The sequence below is a fragment of the Bos indicus genome, chromosome 10, assembly GCF_029378745.1.
Source record: "Bos indicus isolate NIAB-ARS_2022 breed Sahiwal x Tharparkar chromosome 10, NIAB-ARS_B.indTharparkar_mat_pri_1.0, whole genome shotgun sequence".
Taxonomy (NCBI): domain Eukaryota; kingdom Metazoa; phylum Chordata; class Mammalia; order Artiodactyla; family Bovidae; genus Bos; species Bos indicus.
The window spans coordinates 60,556,908-60,574,095 of record NC_091769.1 but is presented as its reverse complement, the minus strand read 5'-3'; the positions used below and the strand labels follow the sequence as shown (position 1 = coordinate 60,574,095).

The 17,188-nt window shown below is 36.7% G+C and overlaps 1 protein-coding gene across 3 annotated transcripts in view; it reads right to left on the bottom strand.

Annotated features, from left to right (window-relative positions):
- FAM227B (family with sequence similarity 227 member B) overlaps positions 1-17,188 on the bottom strand; it is a 212,249-nt gene that overhangs the window by 177,087 nt on the left and 17,974 nt on the right. For all 3 annotated transcript variants that reach the window (XM_070797583.1, XM_070797582.1, XM_070797581.1), the window contains exons 5-8: positions 17,118-17,185; positions 14,094-14,129; positions 13,241-13,345; positions 6,920-7,018 (exon numbers count right to left, since the gene is read on the bottom strand). In XM_070797583.1, the coding sequence (XP_070653684.1) occupies positions 6,920-7,018; positions 13,241-13,345; positions 14,094-14,129; positions 17,118-17,185 (308 nt within the window). The remainder of the gene's footprint in view (positions 1-6,919; positions 7,019-13,240; positions 13,346-14,093; positions 14,130-17,117; positions 17,186-17,188) is intronic.

Here is a 17,188-nt window from a genome sequence, read left to right as displayed (position 1 = left end):
ATTAAAATGGAAGTTAGATATCACCTAGGTTAAACTTCTCTAATTTAGTGATTTTACTACTGTCCAGAAAGCTTAAGTGAATTATTTAAGGTCATACACAGTTAAGTATGACTGATGCTGATGCTCAAATACTTTGGCCACCTGATGCGAAGAACTGACTCATTGGAAAAGACCCTGATGCTGGGAAAGATTGAAGGCAAGAGGAGAAGAGGACAACAGAGGATGACATGGCTGGATGGCATCCCTGACTTGATGGACAAGTGTTTGAGCAAACTCCGGGAGCTGGTGATGGACAGGGAAGCCTGGCATGCTGCAGTCCATTGGGTTGCAAAAAGTTGGACACGATTGAGCGACTGAACTGATACACAGTTAAGTAACTGAAAGCCAGACTAGAATCCAGGTCTTCTAACTTCCAATACAGCTCTCATGACTCTGTAATAAGTTTATGGATGGAGATAGTAACAGAAACAATAATGATAATGTTAATAGCTAAAAATTCTGGATCATTTACATAATGGGAAGTGGTTCTAAGATTAGGGTTGTATGAGAATTAAATGAGATTATATATAAAGTTGGCATGTTTCAGCTACACAACCTACAATCATGTATGAAGAAATATCTAGACAGAAAGTTTCAGAACATGTCTTTGACTAATACAATTCAGTGTAATGTACACATCAAATATACTTTCACAGGAGACTGAGTAGCAAAATAGTATGGTAAATTTTTATACATGTTTTTTATGCTTGAAAAGAAAAGTTATCCTACAGCTGATGGGTATTCAAGTTACTGATATGCTCATTAGATCTAGCTATTTAACACATGTTAAATCATTCTTGCATTCCAGGAATAAAGCTCATTGGTCAGGCTGTATAACCCTTTTAATATACTGCTGAATTTAGTTTCCTAGTATTTTGTTGAAGGCTTTTGTATCAATATCCATCAAAGAGGATATTGATCTGTACTTTTTTTTTTTTTTTGGTAGTATCTTTAGCTTTGGTATCACGGCAATACTGGTCTCATAAAATGAGCTAGGAGAATTCCCTCTTCAATTTTTTAGAAGAGTTTGAGAAGGAATGGTTTTAATTCTTCTTTAAATATTGGCAGAATTCATCAGTGAAGTCATTTGGTCCGGGACTTTCTTTGTTGGGAGGTTTCTGATTACTGATTTAATCTCCCTACTAGTTATAGATCTATTTAGATTGTCTATTTCTTCATTAGTCAGTCTTGGAAAATTATATATCTCTAGGAATTTGTCCATTTTATACAGGCTATCCAATTTGTTATTATATGTTTATTCACAGTCCTCTTAATCCTTCTTATTTCTTTGCTGATAGTAAAATTCCTACTTTTATTTGACTTTAATTTGAGTCCTCTTACTCTTGCTGCTGCTGTTGCTAAGTCGCTTCAGTTGTGTCTGACTCTGCAACCCTATGGACAGCAGCCCACCAGGCTCCTCTGTCCACAGGATTCTCTAGGCAAGAATCCTGTAGTGGGTTGCCATTTCCTTCTCTCTTACTCTTGCTAGAGGTGTGTCAATTTTATTGACCTCAAGGAATAACTTTCGAATTTGTTGCTTTTCTCTACTATTTTTCAATTCTCTGTTTTATTTATCTCCACTCTATTCATTCCCTCCTTCTATTAGCTAAGGGTTCAGTTTGTCCTTCTTTTTCTAGTTTCTTACTAGGTAAATTTAGGTTGTTGATATATTGTTTATTGATTTGTTTAAAACTACAAATTTCTCTTTTAGCACTGCTTTTGTTTTTCCCTGCAAGTTTTGTATGTTCTGTTTTTGTTTTCATTTGTCTCAAGCTATTTTCTAATTTCCCCTGTGATTTGTTCTTTGAGTTATTGGTTGTTTGGGAACTCTTATAAATTAATGGCAACTCACTCTAGTAATCTTGCCTGGAAAACCCCATTTCTAGAGGAGCCTGGTGGGTTACAGTCCATGGGATTGCAAAAGTGTCGGACATGACTGAATGACTAAGAAACGACAACAACTGGTCTTTATTATTTCCTTTCTTCTGCATACTTCGGGTTTTCATTTCTTTGTCTAGTTTCCTACACTAGAAGCTGGGGTCATGGTTTTTGAGAACGTTCTGTATTTCAAATATAGGCATCTTAATGCTTTAAATTTCTAAATACTGCTTGAGGTATATCTCACAAATTTAATCTACATTTTCATTTTCAATACGCTCAAAATACTTTTCAATTTCCCTATTGATTTCTGGTTTGACCCATAGTTCCTGAGAAGTATGTTAGTTTCCAAATATTTGAGGATTTTCCAGATAGCTTTCTGTTATCCATTTACATATAATTCCATTTTGGTCTAAAAATATGACTTGATTCTTTTAATTTTATTAGAATGTTTTCCTAGCCCAGAATATAGTTGGTAAAGATTTAATATGTACATGAGAAAAATGTGTATTCTACTGTCATTAACAGGAATGCTTAATACATATCAATTAGATACATAAAGTTGGTTAACAAAGTATTGCTCAAATAATCTACCTCATTCTATATCATTAACTGATTTCTGTACATTCTACCAATTACTGAGACTGAGGTGCTGAAATATCTAACTATATTTATAGATTTGTCTTTCTCCTTTAAGTATTTTTAATTAAATGTTTCAAAGCATTTTAATTAGGTATATAAATATTTCACTGTTATGTCATAATGATGAACTGACTACTTTGTGTTTATGTTAGTCACTCAGCCGTGTCCAACTCCTTGCAACCCCATGGACTGTAGCCTGCCAGGTTCCTCCGTCCATGGAATTCCCCAGGCAAGAATACTGGAATGCCCTTCTCCAGGGGATCTTCTGGACTCAGGGATTGAACCTGGGTTTCCTGCATTGCAGGCAGATTCTTTACTATCTGAGCCACCAGGGAAGCCCTCATTATACAGTTACTCTTCCCTCATAACATTCTTTGCTTTCCGATTTACTCTGTATGATGAGTTGAAAAAAGTTGTTATTTTTGTGGGTTACATATGGCTTATCTTTGATATTTTATGGGTAGAAGTGATACACTTTCCAGGCTTCTGAATCATTTTGAGAGCCAAAGTCCCATGGACAATTTTGAAACCTTTAAGGGTATATCATTACTGGAATTCTTCTAGTCAAACATCATCAGGGAAACTTTTATCATTAGCCTATACATTAGCCAGGAATTTTTGGAACACTGTATTTTCACTATGAATATAATAATAAACATAATAATGATAGATGTATCCACTGAACACTTACCATATACCCTATATACCATTTAAACAACTTCTATGTAAACAAACAACTTTAAATGCATTTCCTAACTCCCAATAAACAGAAACAATAGGTAATTCTTAAAGTTTTTATGAAAGAAGTAACTACTTAGTTACATCATTTACTAATGGATAAACTTGTTTTGGGGGCTTCCCTGGTGGCTCAGGTGGTAAAGAATCTGCCTGCAGTGTGGAAGACCTGGGTTTGATCCCTGGGTTGGGAAGATCTGGAGAAGGGAATGACTATCCATTCCAGCATTCTTGCCTGGAGAATTCCATGGACAGAGGAGTCTGGCAGGCTACAGTCCATGGGGTCACAAAGAGTTGGACCTGACTGACTGATAAATACTTTCAAACTTGTTTCTGAAAGCCAGATCTTAATTCTATTGCACTGAATCCATATTACACTTATATAGTATTTCACAGGTTACTAGGGCTCTTACTTATGTTACTTTTAGGGCAAAAGAGAGAGTTTTTTTAAATCTGTTTTTATTTGTTTTGAAGACGAGATTATTGAAGCTCAGAGCAATTTTTTGACTAACCCAAAGTTTTACCCTCAGTTCAATTCAGTTCAGTCACTCAGTAGTGTCCGACTCTTTGCAACCCCATGGACTGCAGCACGCCAGGCCTCCCCGTCCATCACCAACTCCCGGAGTTTATCCAAACTCATGTCCATTGAGTCGGTGATGCCATCCAACCGTCTCATCCTCTGTCCTCCCCTTCTCCTTCTGCCTTCAATCTTTCCCAGCATCAGGGTCTTTTCAAATGAGTCAGTTCTTCACATCAGGTGGCCCAAGTATTGAAATGTCACCCTAACTACTGGGAAATCCAGATTTAAAATTTTAACTTCTTGGAGTGAGTTCAATTCAGCTCAGTTCGGTCACTCAGTTGTGTCTGACTCTTTGTGACCCCATGAACTGCAGCACACCAGGCTTTCCTGTGCATCACCAATTCCCAGAGTTTACTCAAACTCAAGTCCATTGAGTTGGTGATGCCATCCAACCATCTTATCCTCTGTTGTCCCCTTCTCTTCCCGCCTTAAATCATTCCCAGCATCGGGGGCTTTTCAAATGAATCAGTTCTTTGCATCAGGTGGCTAAAGTACTGGAGTTTCAGCTGCAGTATCAGTCCTTCCAATGAATATTCAGGACTGATTTCCTTTAGGATTGACTGGTTGGATCTCCTTGCAGTCCAAGGGACTCTCAAGAGTCTTCTCCAACACCACAGTTCAAAAACATCAATTCTTTGGTGCTCAGCTTTCTTTATAGTCCATCCAACTCTCACATCCATACATGACTACTGGAAAAACCATAGCTTTGACTAGATGGACCTTTGTTGGCAAAGTAGTGTCTGCTTTTTAATATGCTGTCTAGGTTGGGCATAACTTTTCTTCCAAGGAATAAGCATCTTTTTTTCATGGCTGCAGTCACCACCTGCAGTGATTTTGGAGCCCCCCAAAATAAAGTCTATCACTGTTTCCTGGATTCAAGCCTAGCACTTTTTCTACCAGATCAATTTACCACTAAGTCACGGGTAATAAAAGAAATTTGCTTTTATATTGGTCACCTAACAATTACTGAAATAAGTTTCAGAGTCAGCATACTGAATCATGCTATATTCTGGAGTATGATTATATATTATTTCATATTGTGCTGTTGGTAATTAAACTGTACTAGTGGCTCGGGGGGAGGTTATTCTAGTTATAAAGTCAGTACTATTTATCATTTATCAGTTCAGTTCAGTTCAGTTGCTCAGTTGTGTCTGACTCTTTGCGACCCCATGAACCACAGCACACCTATAAGGTGGACCTAAAAATAGACAGAATGTATGTGTTTTGTATTCACCTGAAAATGTAGCACAGCTTGAAATATGAGCTTACCTAACACTACAAATATTCCCACACAATGCTGGTAAAAATGTATGAGCACTCACCACATTTATTTGATGTATTTAGGAACCCAAGAGGCCATGCTATTAATCTAGCTCACTGGCTTCATATATTTAACAAAAGAACCCTCTTAGAAATAAAATCATAGGTGAAATGTAATCAACAGAACAGATGAAACAGGCGCTGTTCTGGTTAAATCATGGAAATGTTGCTTCAATATGACTTGGATACCCTTTCAGTTCCCTTGGAACAGTAGCAGAACACTCACTCAGATCAATCATATAATGTTCCTCAAAATACATCAAAGATCTTAATGATATTGGAAATGTTATTAAATTGTAAGATTTTTAAATAATTACTATAATTTCAGGAAGCCAGCAGTTAGAGAGAATAGTTTGCTTAAAGACAAAATGACTTCTAATTCCTTGTTATTCCACAGATACCCCCATAAATGTAGTGGGTTGTTAACACTTTTGTGTCAGATCTGTTTGTTCCAAATAATGTAGCTTGACAAAGCAGTTACTAGAAACATTGCTAGATTATGTTTCCTTCAAAAACTTGTCATATATATAATCCTAACAGATTTAAGTGGGAAAGTAATGCTTTCTCTCTGTTATCATGGAAAAATATAAATTTGGAATCCAGATCTGGAAAAAGAAATTTAAGGTAATGAAAGTCTCATTTTATGTTTCCCTACATAATTACCTTTGTAGAACTGATACACCACTTCCTATTTCTCATTCAACTCCTAACGTTATCAGAAATACAGGACAGATACTCTTACCTTGAATTACATTAATTATTCTAACACATGTGAAGTGATGATGAAGTGAAAGTCGCTCAGCGGTTGTCCGACTCTTTGTGATCTCATGGACTATACGGTCCATGGAATTCTCTAGGCCAGCATATTGGAGTGGGTAGCCTTTCCCTTCTCCAGGGCATCTTCTCATCCCAGGGATCAAACCAGGTCTCCGCATTGCTGGTGGATTCTTTAACAGTTGAGCCACAAGGAACATAATGCTCTATTCAAATAGTTTTATGAAAAACCAATAGAACTCATTCCTTCGTTGTATGAAAGAATCCATAAGCAGTTTTCCTTGGGCAATTTGAGCTGGGGAGGTGAAGAACTGAGCCTAATATCAGACTTCCCCGATGGGGCAGCACACCTTCCTAATGCTTGGGCCGTGGTCCCCAGCATTACTCTGCTTTTCATTCTTCTAGATCCAGAGGCCACACAGCAGCCATTGGTATTCACCACTTTCTCCAGGCTCCTGTATTCTCTGATGTAAGACTCGCATACTGCTTATTTCCATTCTTTTACTGCTTCCCAGATACCCATGTCTTTCTATTTTTAATCCTAAGCAGAGTTTTCATCCTTCTGAATCAAGAGAGGACCCTCTCTGCATCTGATATATTGTGTTTTCTAAGTGAAACCTCTTTCAATGTCACTGATTTGCAGTGGATTTTCTCTTTAGTGTTCATCAGTGCATTATACTACTGAGTAAAGCTACAACTTTATTATTTACTACAGTGTTTAACTACTCTTTTTCTGACTAATACAGACTCTGGATCTTTGAAATCCACATTAAGGTTTTAACTCCTCTAAAAGAACTCTAGATTTCAAACATGACTTCTAATATATGCAGAATACTAAAAAAACAAGCTTTGTGATAGGATCAGAAGAACATTAAAAAAACACCAGTGTTACCATTAATGAAAAATTATGCTGCAAACTTTTTAAAAAGAAGTTTAAAAAAAACATTTTACCTTAAATTTATGGAGAAACCACCACCAAAAGCAATCATGCAAAAGAGCAAGAGAAGCTTCTGAGAGAAAATGAGTCCTCCAGATTTTAAAAACTTTTCCCTACGGAAAAAAGATATATATGATCAAATTAATATGTATTATAAGACACATTAATATAAATAGGCTTTATAAAGAGTATGTATTTAATAGTTATAGACTACCACTGCTCAACAGAAATTTAATGTGAGTCATCTATATATTAAGCTTTCTAGTAGACATTTTAACAAAGTACAAATGTGAAGTTTTAGTTACATTTAACCAAATATATTTAAAATATTAGTATTATAATAAATTTTATAAAATTATTAATGAAATATTTTACATTCCTTTGGGTACTAGGTCCTTGAAATATAGTATATATTTTATATTTACAGCACATCTCAATTTTGAACACTGTATTTTCTTCAAAAATACTAGATTATAATTAGATTTTATAAAATATATGGTTATTATTTTTTAACTCTAAATTTTTTCAGTAATTGAATTAAGTAATTTTAAATTTATATATAATTAAAGTACATAAATTTTAAAATTCAGCTAATCACAGGCATAGAAAATAAACTTAAGGTTATCAAAAGGGAAAGTAGTGGAGAGGGATAAATCTTAAGTTTGGGATTAACAGATACACACTACTATATATAAAATAGATAAGTAAGAAGGTCCCACTGTATAACATACGAAACTATATTCACTACCTTGTAATAACCTATAGTGGAAATACCTTGTAATAACCTATAATGGAAAAAAAACTTAAAAAGTGTATACATATAATATATATAGTATAACTGAATCATGTTGCTGTACCCCAGAAACCAACACAACACTGTTAAACTATTTTTCAATAAAAAAATACAACAGGCATATTTCATATGCTCAGTAATCACATTTGGTTAGCAGTCATTGAAATGGCAGTGTGGGCTAGACCAGGACTAGCAAAAATCCAGGACACATGCTACAGTTTCCCTTTTATGATAAAGATTGCTGCTGCTGCGTCACTTTAGTCGTGTCCGACTCTGTGCGACCCCATAGACGGCAGCCCACTAGGCTCCTCTGTCCCTGGGATTCTCCAGGCAAGAACACTGGAGTGGGTTGCCATTTCCTTCTCCATTGCATGAAAGTGAAAAGTGAAAGTGAAGTCGCTCAGTCGTGTCCGACTCCTAGCGACCCCATGGACTGCAGCCTACCAGGCTCCTCCATCCATGGGGTTTTCTAGGCAAAAGTACTGGAGTGGGGTGCCATTGCCTTCTCCGATGATAAAGACAGATATCAACAATCATGGGATTCTAACCCACTGGGCCCCATCATAAGTCTAGAGCCTAACTAAACATAGTATTCTTTCTTAGCAATTCATCAAAACGGGCACATGAAGTTAATTTACCATGACTACTAGAGACTAAATCTTGGTTTAAAAAAGTACATTCAGTGGATCATTTTATCTTATTCACTAAAAGTTTTTAAATGGCAGATCTAGTACAGTTCAAGATTTATTTCAATGAAATCCATAGGTAGGAACTTCTCTTCCTCAAGTACAAGTCTACAAAAAGGATATTGTACAAACTTTTATGTGTGCTCAGTCAGTTCAGTCCTGTCCGACTCTGTGGCCCAATAGACTGTAGCTGGCCAGGCTCCTCTGTCCATGGGATTTCCCAGACAAGAAGACTGGAGTGGGTTGCCATGTCCTTCTCCAGGGGATCGTCCTCATCAAGGGACTGAACCTGCATCTCCTGTACTGGTAGGAGGTTTCTTTACCCCTGAGTCAGCAGGGAAACCTGCAAACTTTTATACCAAGGAGATTTTTTTTTTTATCATGCATTCTGTAGGGGGCACTTCTTTTTCAGAGGCCACTTTATAGAATACATTGGTAAGAGCTTCAACTTATTTAGTACTCCTTAATTACAAAAAACATAAAGAAAAAAGTAGAAAGTTAAAATACAAGAGAAAAATCTGAATTTTTGTTGAAATACTTTCTAAATTTCAAGCAAGCATGCTTTTTAGTGTAAACTAATTACATGATTGCTTCTGTTCTAAGCTTTGGTTGTGCTTAGTGACACTAACTTTCAGCAAAATTCCAAATTCTTTAAATTATTATCAGTATTTAGTCAAAACAACAAAAACTAGAAATCAGCGAAAAAATTCCAAACCCAGCTTAAAAAGTTAAATGGTACTTTCTTCCATTAACCTTTACCTTTTGTGACACTTTGATTCATATAAATGTAAACATACCTTGAAGCCTATACATTATCTGACTTGGAACTTTTTCTCCTATTACTGATTCTTTTAATAGGTTGGATAAAACTACTTCTAATGTCCTCTAAGACATTTTGTGTATATCTGTATGTTTGTGGCTCAGCTTTCTCATAATATAGGCCTCTTTTCACCCAATTCAATAAAATTTTTACTGAGCATCATCTGTAGTCAAGGTTCTGTTCTGGATGGTACAGGGTATAATTTACACTTTATCAAGAAACTTAATCTACGACTGTATGTGCAAGAATGTTATTTGGACAGGGTAACGTGAATCCAGTCAATTTCATGGATTGCCTTGCCTTCAAGCATGTAACAGTAACCCTTTAACACTCTCTTTCCAAGCTTTAGATTCATAAAGTTCACTCTTGGGAAGTTACAATAAGCATTTCTATGAAATAACATTCCTTCTGATTTTCCTACACCTATTTTTTCTTCACTTTAATTTCATCATCTATTTGAATGCCATTGCACTGCACATGTGTAGCAGGCCAACTACCTTCTCATAGTTCACAGGGTTCTCACAGCAAGAATACTGGTGGGGTTTCTCATTACCTCCTCTAGGGGACCGTGTTCTCTCAGAACCTTTGACTGTGTGGAACTGGAGCCTATTATACAGAGTGAAGTAAGCCAGAAAGAAAAACACCAATACAGTATACTAATGCATATATATGGAATTTAGAAAGATGGTAACAATAACCCTGTATACGAGACAGCAAAAGAGACACTGATGCATAGAACAGTCTTTTGGACTCTGTGGGAGAGGGAGAGGGTGGGATGATTTGGGAGAATGGCATTGAAATATGTATAATATCATATATGAAACGAGTCGCCAGTCCAGGTTCGATGCATGATACTGGATGCTTGGGGCTGGTGCACTGGGATGACCCAGAGGGATGGTATGGGGAGGGAGGAGGGAGGAGGGTTCAGGATGGGGAACACATGTATACCTGTGGTGGATTCATTTCAATATATGGCAAAACCAATACAATATTGTAAAGTTAAAAAAAAAAAAAAAACTATGGAAAATTCTTAAAGAGGGGAATACCAGACCATCTTACCTGTCTCCTGAAAAACCTGTATGCAACTCAAGAAGCAACAGTTAGACCCACATATAGAACAACTCACAGGTTCAAACTTGGCAAAGGAGAACAAGGCTGTATATTGTCACCCTATTTAACTTATATGCAGGTATATCTTGCAAAATGCCAGGCTGGATGAATCACAAGCTGGAATCAAGACTGCCAGGAGATATATCAAGAACCTCAGATATACAGATGGTACCGCCCTAATGGCAGAAAGTAAAGAGGAACTAAAGAACCTCTTGATGGGGTGAAAGAGGAGAGTGGAAAAGCTGGTTTAAAAGTCAACATTCAAAAAAATAAGATCATGGGATCCAGTCCCATCACTTCATGACAAATAGAAGGGGAAAAAGTGGAAGCAGTGACAGATTTTCTTGGGGTCCAAAAATCACTTCAGACAGTGACTGCAGCCATGAAATAAAAGACACTTGCTCTTTGGAAGAAAAGCTATGACAAACATAAGAGTATTAAAAAGCAAAGACATAACTTTGCTTACAAAGGTCCATATATAGTCAAAGCTATGGTTTTTCCAGTAGTCACACACAGATGTGAGATCTGGACTATAAAGAAGGCTGAGTGCTAAAGAACTGATGCTTTCAAATCGTGGAGATGGAAAATATTCTTGAGGGTCCTTTGGACAACAAGGAGATCAAACTAGTCAATCCTAAAGGAAATCAACTCTGAATGTTCATTAGAGGGACTGTTGCTGAACACTTTGGCCACCTCATGCAAAGAGCCAATTCACTGGAAAAGACTTATGTTGGCAAAGATTGAAGGCAAAAGGAGAATGGAGTGTCAGAGGATGAGATGGTTAGGTAGCATCATCAACTCGAAGGACATGAATTTGAGCAAACTCCAGGAGATGGTGCAGGACAGGGAAGCTTGGCATGCTGCAGTCCATAGGGTTGCAAAGAGTCGAGGTCACAGCAATTAAACGATGACAAAAGGCCCATTAAAATTCTTTTTTCAAATCAGGTAGGTATATTAACAAATAGAACACTGGTTATTTATGTTTAGATACACCATTGTTTGTTGTTATTGATAATTGCTAAGTCATGTCCGGCTCTCTGTGACCCCATGGACTGTAGCCTGCCAGGCTTCTCTGTCCTTGGCATTCTCCAGGCAAGAATACTGGAGTGGATTGCCACTTCCTACTCCAGGGATCTTCCCAATCAGGGATCGTACCCGCATCTCCTACATTGGCAGGTGGATTCTTTACCACCAGGGACACACTGTTGGTACATAAACTCAAAATATCCTAAACCTAGCTGCTTGTCATATCCTGTGTACTTCTTACCCCAACCCCCTATCTGCGTACACGCCTCCCTTTCCCACTTCTTTCAAAAATGCTGGCATCCTCCAAGTATACAAAATACTCCTCACAGCTGTACTTCTATGTCTTGTTTATGTGACCGACTTGTGATCTATGTTAGATGTACATGCATCCATGGTTAAAATATAGTCTCATTTTAGAATACAAAATGCTAAAATTAAAGATTATAGAATGTCTAGAACATTCCTAAGATTATTTTAACAATAATTTATATTAATTTCTTTATAATAAAACCTTTTCCATGAGGAAACTTTGGAAAATAGTCAGACAATGTAACAAACTTGCTCATGATCCAGGCATAATCATACCACCTACAGTTTTTCTCTTAAAAAATGAAATCAGGTGATTGTATCATGAGGGCAAACTAAGTCTTCCCTCTCATCAATATCCCATAAAATATAAAAGAGAATTGAGAAGCATCTGTATTAGTATAGAAAATAAGAAAAGGTGTAATTACTAAATCATTTTAGGTGGAGTTTTCAATGGAGTTCTGTGGTTCCCTAATGGAGGGGCAAACAGAAGGCCCAAATCAGGTTAATCAGATTATTTCTTGGAATATTTTTTCTTGAGGATGAAACACTAAAAAACACTCTTCATCTTGAAGAGTGAGGAATGGGCAGAGAATAATGGCTGACACTGATTTATCCAAGTTTAATGGTTGACTGTGCTCCTTCTGATCATCTATAGGGGACTATAGTAGGAGAGAAGATTGATTTTGTGTTGAGAAATAAAGAGCCACAGGAAGGCAGGAAGAGGGTCTGTGTGCATGCATGGTAAGTCGCTTCAGTTATGTCCAACTCTTTGTGACCCCATGGACTATAGCTGGCCAGGCTCCTCTATCCATAGGATTCTCCAGGCAAAAATACTGGAGTAGGTTGCCATGCCCACCTTTAGGGGATCTTCACAACCCAGGAATTGAACCCCAAGTCTCTCACCTCTCCTGCATTGGCAGGTGGGTTCTTTACCACAAGCACTGCCTGGGAAGCTCCCAGCAGAGGGTCTACTAAGAGCCAAGTCCATCTCAGAGTCTGCCTGGAGGTACAAGGAGCGTTGTCCAAGTCCCCAGTAAACAGAAACCTTTTTAGTTGATCACTTAATATTTAAATGAGAGGGAAATCAATACCAAAAACCACTCAAACCTCATCCTATACCTGGCATTCAATGGCCACTGATCTATTTACCTTCCTGTGTGCAGTTTTTCAATAAACTGGCTATTGATATTTCTGTAGAGATGTTTCTTAAAAATTCCTCAGAAACTTGAAGGTTCAAAAGGTGGGGCTGTGGGGAAGGGTTCTCCTAAATTATCCTGACATCAAAATGAGCAGGCTAACATATCCTGAGCTGATAGAGCGGGGAGAGGGGGAAACACCTGTTATAGTCATGTGCCAAATCAATGCACACTAGCAACCTCAGACTCCTGAGGCAGTAACACAGAATCAAATATATTCTCTTTTGGTTATCAAGGTGTTAAAAATATCACTGGTCTTTCCTGCTAGACTTAATGCCAGAAAGAATTGAATCTTGCTTAATACCTAATCTGTCATAGCTTTAAATAAAGGCCTAATTCATGAAATCATATCCTCCAAATGTATCATATAATAGAAATAAAATAATATTACATACATCAAAGTTATGGGCCTTTAAAATAAAAAGATAAATTCGTTCAGCATTCAGATGTCTAGGTAGCTGAGTAAGCTCATTTGTTCTAAATCCTGGGAAGTCACAACCCTAGAAAGAAGAAAAATCACAGAACAGGAATTACTTAATTCTTTTCATATAACTACAGAAGACAGGTAAAAATTCTACTAGCATTCACTAGCAATTATATTACAAACTTTTACTAAAAATAAGTAAATATATTTTATCCCACCTAAGAAAAATCTTCAAATATCCAACAGTCCATTCTGAAGGAGATCAGCCCTGGGATTTCTTTGGAAGGAATGATGCTAAAGCTGAAACTCCAGTACTTTGGCCACCTCATGCGAAGAGTTGACTCATTGGAAAAGACTCTAATGCTGGGAGGGATTGGGGGCAGGAGGAGAAGGGGACGACAGAGGATGAGATGGCTGGATGGCATCACTGACTCGATGGACGTGAGTCTGGGTGAACTCCGGGAGTTGGTGATGGACAGGGAGGCCTGGCGTGCTGCGATTCACGGGGTCGCAAAGAGTCGGACACGACTGAGCGACTGAACTGAACTGAACTAAACTGATATTAAGAGCCCTGGCATATTCATATGTCAAAAATTTAAAAGTAAAAGCAATTATTTCAGAACTAATTTTAACTTAAATTACAACAAATTTTAGACAGGCTACACATAAAGAAATTGATGAGTCAGAAAAAGAGCTTCTGTATTTTTTCCAACTCTCTCTTCTGGGGCCATTATCTATATTTATTGCTGTATTACTTTAAACATTCTTTTAGTTCCACATAATATTTTTGATATATAATCTCATAAAACAGAAATTTTAAATACCTCTATATCCTTCTTTGTTTCCATTTCATCTGAAAGCTGGAAAAAATTTAAAATAAAAGCTTTAAAATTCTAAATTTAAGAATTTTTAGACTTTGTAACTCTACTAAGTATGTGTGTGTGTGTGTGTGTGTGTATGTGTCTTACTGAGACAGAGAATGCTGTTGCTATATAAGATGCTGAGAATACAAAAATATTCCTTGCCCTCAAGTTAGTCTGGGGGTAAGAAGGGAGTCAGCTACATATACAAAACACAAAGACATAAGAGCTATAACAGAAATACATACCAACTACTTATTGCAGTTTGATTTTTCTGGGAAACAGACTGTGAGGTGGAAAACCAATTTAGTGTTCAGAATGTTTATGGGGATTGATTATCTACGGAAGGCAAGAGGAGACGGAAGACGGAAAAGCCAGCTATGAGACGAGTCCCTCAGCCCTGACCCTGAACAGAGCTCTAAAACTGAAAGGATCCATAGCAGTTGTTCTGAACTGGGTTGAAACAGTCAGGTCTTTCCGTTTCCAACTTGTGAGTGTGAGTCCTGGGCGGTAGTGTGAGTGAGTGACTCCTAGATGATAGTTTCCTTGGGAGAGGAGGATCTGTCTGTGAGAGGAATCCCTGAAGGAGCTGACAGCTGAAGGATGTCCACTAACAACGCTTTTAGCAGCTGGGGCAACAGGTCCTTCCTTGAAGGGGAATCTGGGTGGCACATCTTCATGCCCATGACACCACTTTACACAGAGAACAGGAACCCTTCTGTTTAGATTAGTTTGGGTGTTCTAGACATGCTAATATATTGTTTATTAACTACCTTGCAGGCAAATTTATACACATTACACACATACATATATCATTTAAGAGATGACATAGGAAACCAATTAGAAAGGATGATGATATACTGCCATATGAAAGAGGATCACGTTATTGCCATTTAAAGTATTGGTAAATGGATAAAAAAGAGAAGGAAAGTGAGATCAGTTATAAGAAATAAAGCTGTATGCTTGAGAGCTACAGACATAATTGGTCAATAAATTGGGATTTTAAAAGATATTAATCTTGAAGTCCTGGTTTTAGTCTCCAGAAAACAAAGAAACACTGGAAGTTTTCAAAGAGCAGAGTAATAGTAACACAAAACTAGTTCTTATAACACAATCTGAAAAATATACCACAAAAATATAAATAATACATTTTAAAATCCTGATGAAATCCAATAAGATATATTTAACAAAATTATCATTAAAAGTTTTGCTACTGCAATTCATTTAAAAGGTCATTTTAAGAGATCCCGAAAAACATTTGATAAAATTCATTAGAATTTTTGAAATCCTTTTGAAAATACAAAATTTACAATGACTAACGTATCTAGTTATATTGGCTTAAAACTCAACACTCAGAAAACTAAGATCATGGCATTCGGTCCCATCACTTCATGGTGAATAGATGGGGAAACAGTGGAAATAGTGACAGGCTTTATTTTGGGGGGCTCCAAAATCACTGCAGATGGTGACTGCTGCCATGAAATTACAAGATGCTTGCTCATTAGAAGAAAAGTTATGATTAACCTAGGCAGCTTATTAAAAAGCAGAGACATTACGTGGCCAACAAAGGTCCGTCTAGTCAAAGCTATGGATTTTCCAGTAGTCATGTATGGATGTGAGAGTTGGACTATAAAGAAAGCTAAGTGCTGAAGAATTGATGCTTTTGAATTGTGGTGTTGGAGAAGACTCTTGAGAGTCCCTTGGACTGCAAGGAGAGTCAACCAGTCCATCCTAAAGGAGATCAGTCCTGAATATTCATTGGAAGGACTGATGCTAAAGGTGAAACTCCAGTACTTCAGTCACCTGATGCAAAGAACTGAGTCATTTGAAAAGACCCTGATGCTGGGCAAGATTTAAGGCTGGAGGAGAAGGGGACGACAGAGGATGAGATGGTTGGATGGCATCACCGACTCAATGGACATGAGTTTGAGTAAACTCCGGGAGTTGGTGATGGACAGGGAAGCCTGGTGTGCTGCAGTTCATGGAGTCACAAAGAGTCAGACACTACTGAGTGACTGAACTGAACTGTACCTCCTTTCTAGAAAACAATTTGGCAACATGTATCAAAACACTTAGATTTTCACATTTTCCCCATGTATTAATAGTTTCACTTCTGAAATTTATCATGAAATAATCATGCATAATCACAAATTTTAGCTCTAAATATATTCCTAGCAGCTTTGTAAATAATAATGAAATTTAACCAAACATCCAGCAAGAGGGCTATTACATTAGTTTATTTTTTAAATGATGTAGAAACCCTTTGACATTTGGCAATGGTAAAAATTCCATAAAACATTGAATATGTTTAAAAGTTAGTTTAATTTAAATTTTAAATGTTTTTAAACAAAAAGACAAATGAAAATGACAATAGTGAGATATGTTATTTATCTATAAATGATAAAATAAGAATGCTTATCCTGTTTAGTGCTTAAGGCTTAATTTTCTATAATGACCACCTTAGTCATAATCAGGAAAAATAACATACCAAGTAATCTGAAATTTAAAAAACATTTGAGGAGGTGGATGGATGAATGGCCTCATTTCAAGTTTTTCTAGCTTTAATTTTAGAATGTATTTTTGAAAAAGATGAAGTTTCTCAAAGAAAGCTATTATAATTCTAATCAAAATCTCAGAGATTCTTTTAAAAAAGTTAACAAAGTAATTCTATAGGCAATAAAAACTGTTATTTTTTCCTAAAGGAAAAAGACATTTGGGACATATACTCCTAAGTATAAGACATTATAAAGTTTTAAATAATCAGAGGATAAAATAAGTCTTCAAATAAATTGCAGTGATGTGAGAACACCAAAAGTCATACTGAGTGTATAAAGAAGACTATGAGCCCAGCTATTTTAAAAATACAGGGATAGATAGATGATAAAAGACTAAAAGGAAATTTTTAATGTTATCAATGCTTATTTATGAAATTATAGTGACATTTTCTGTGAAATAGTTTTTCAAGCAAGATGAAAACAAATACCATACCATTATCTTCTTTTCCTTATGGTACTTCTTCAGAAATGCCTTGTATTGTTTCAGTTTTCCATGAGAAACTT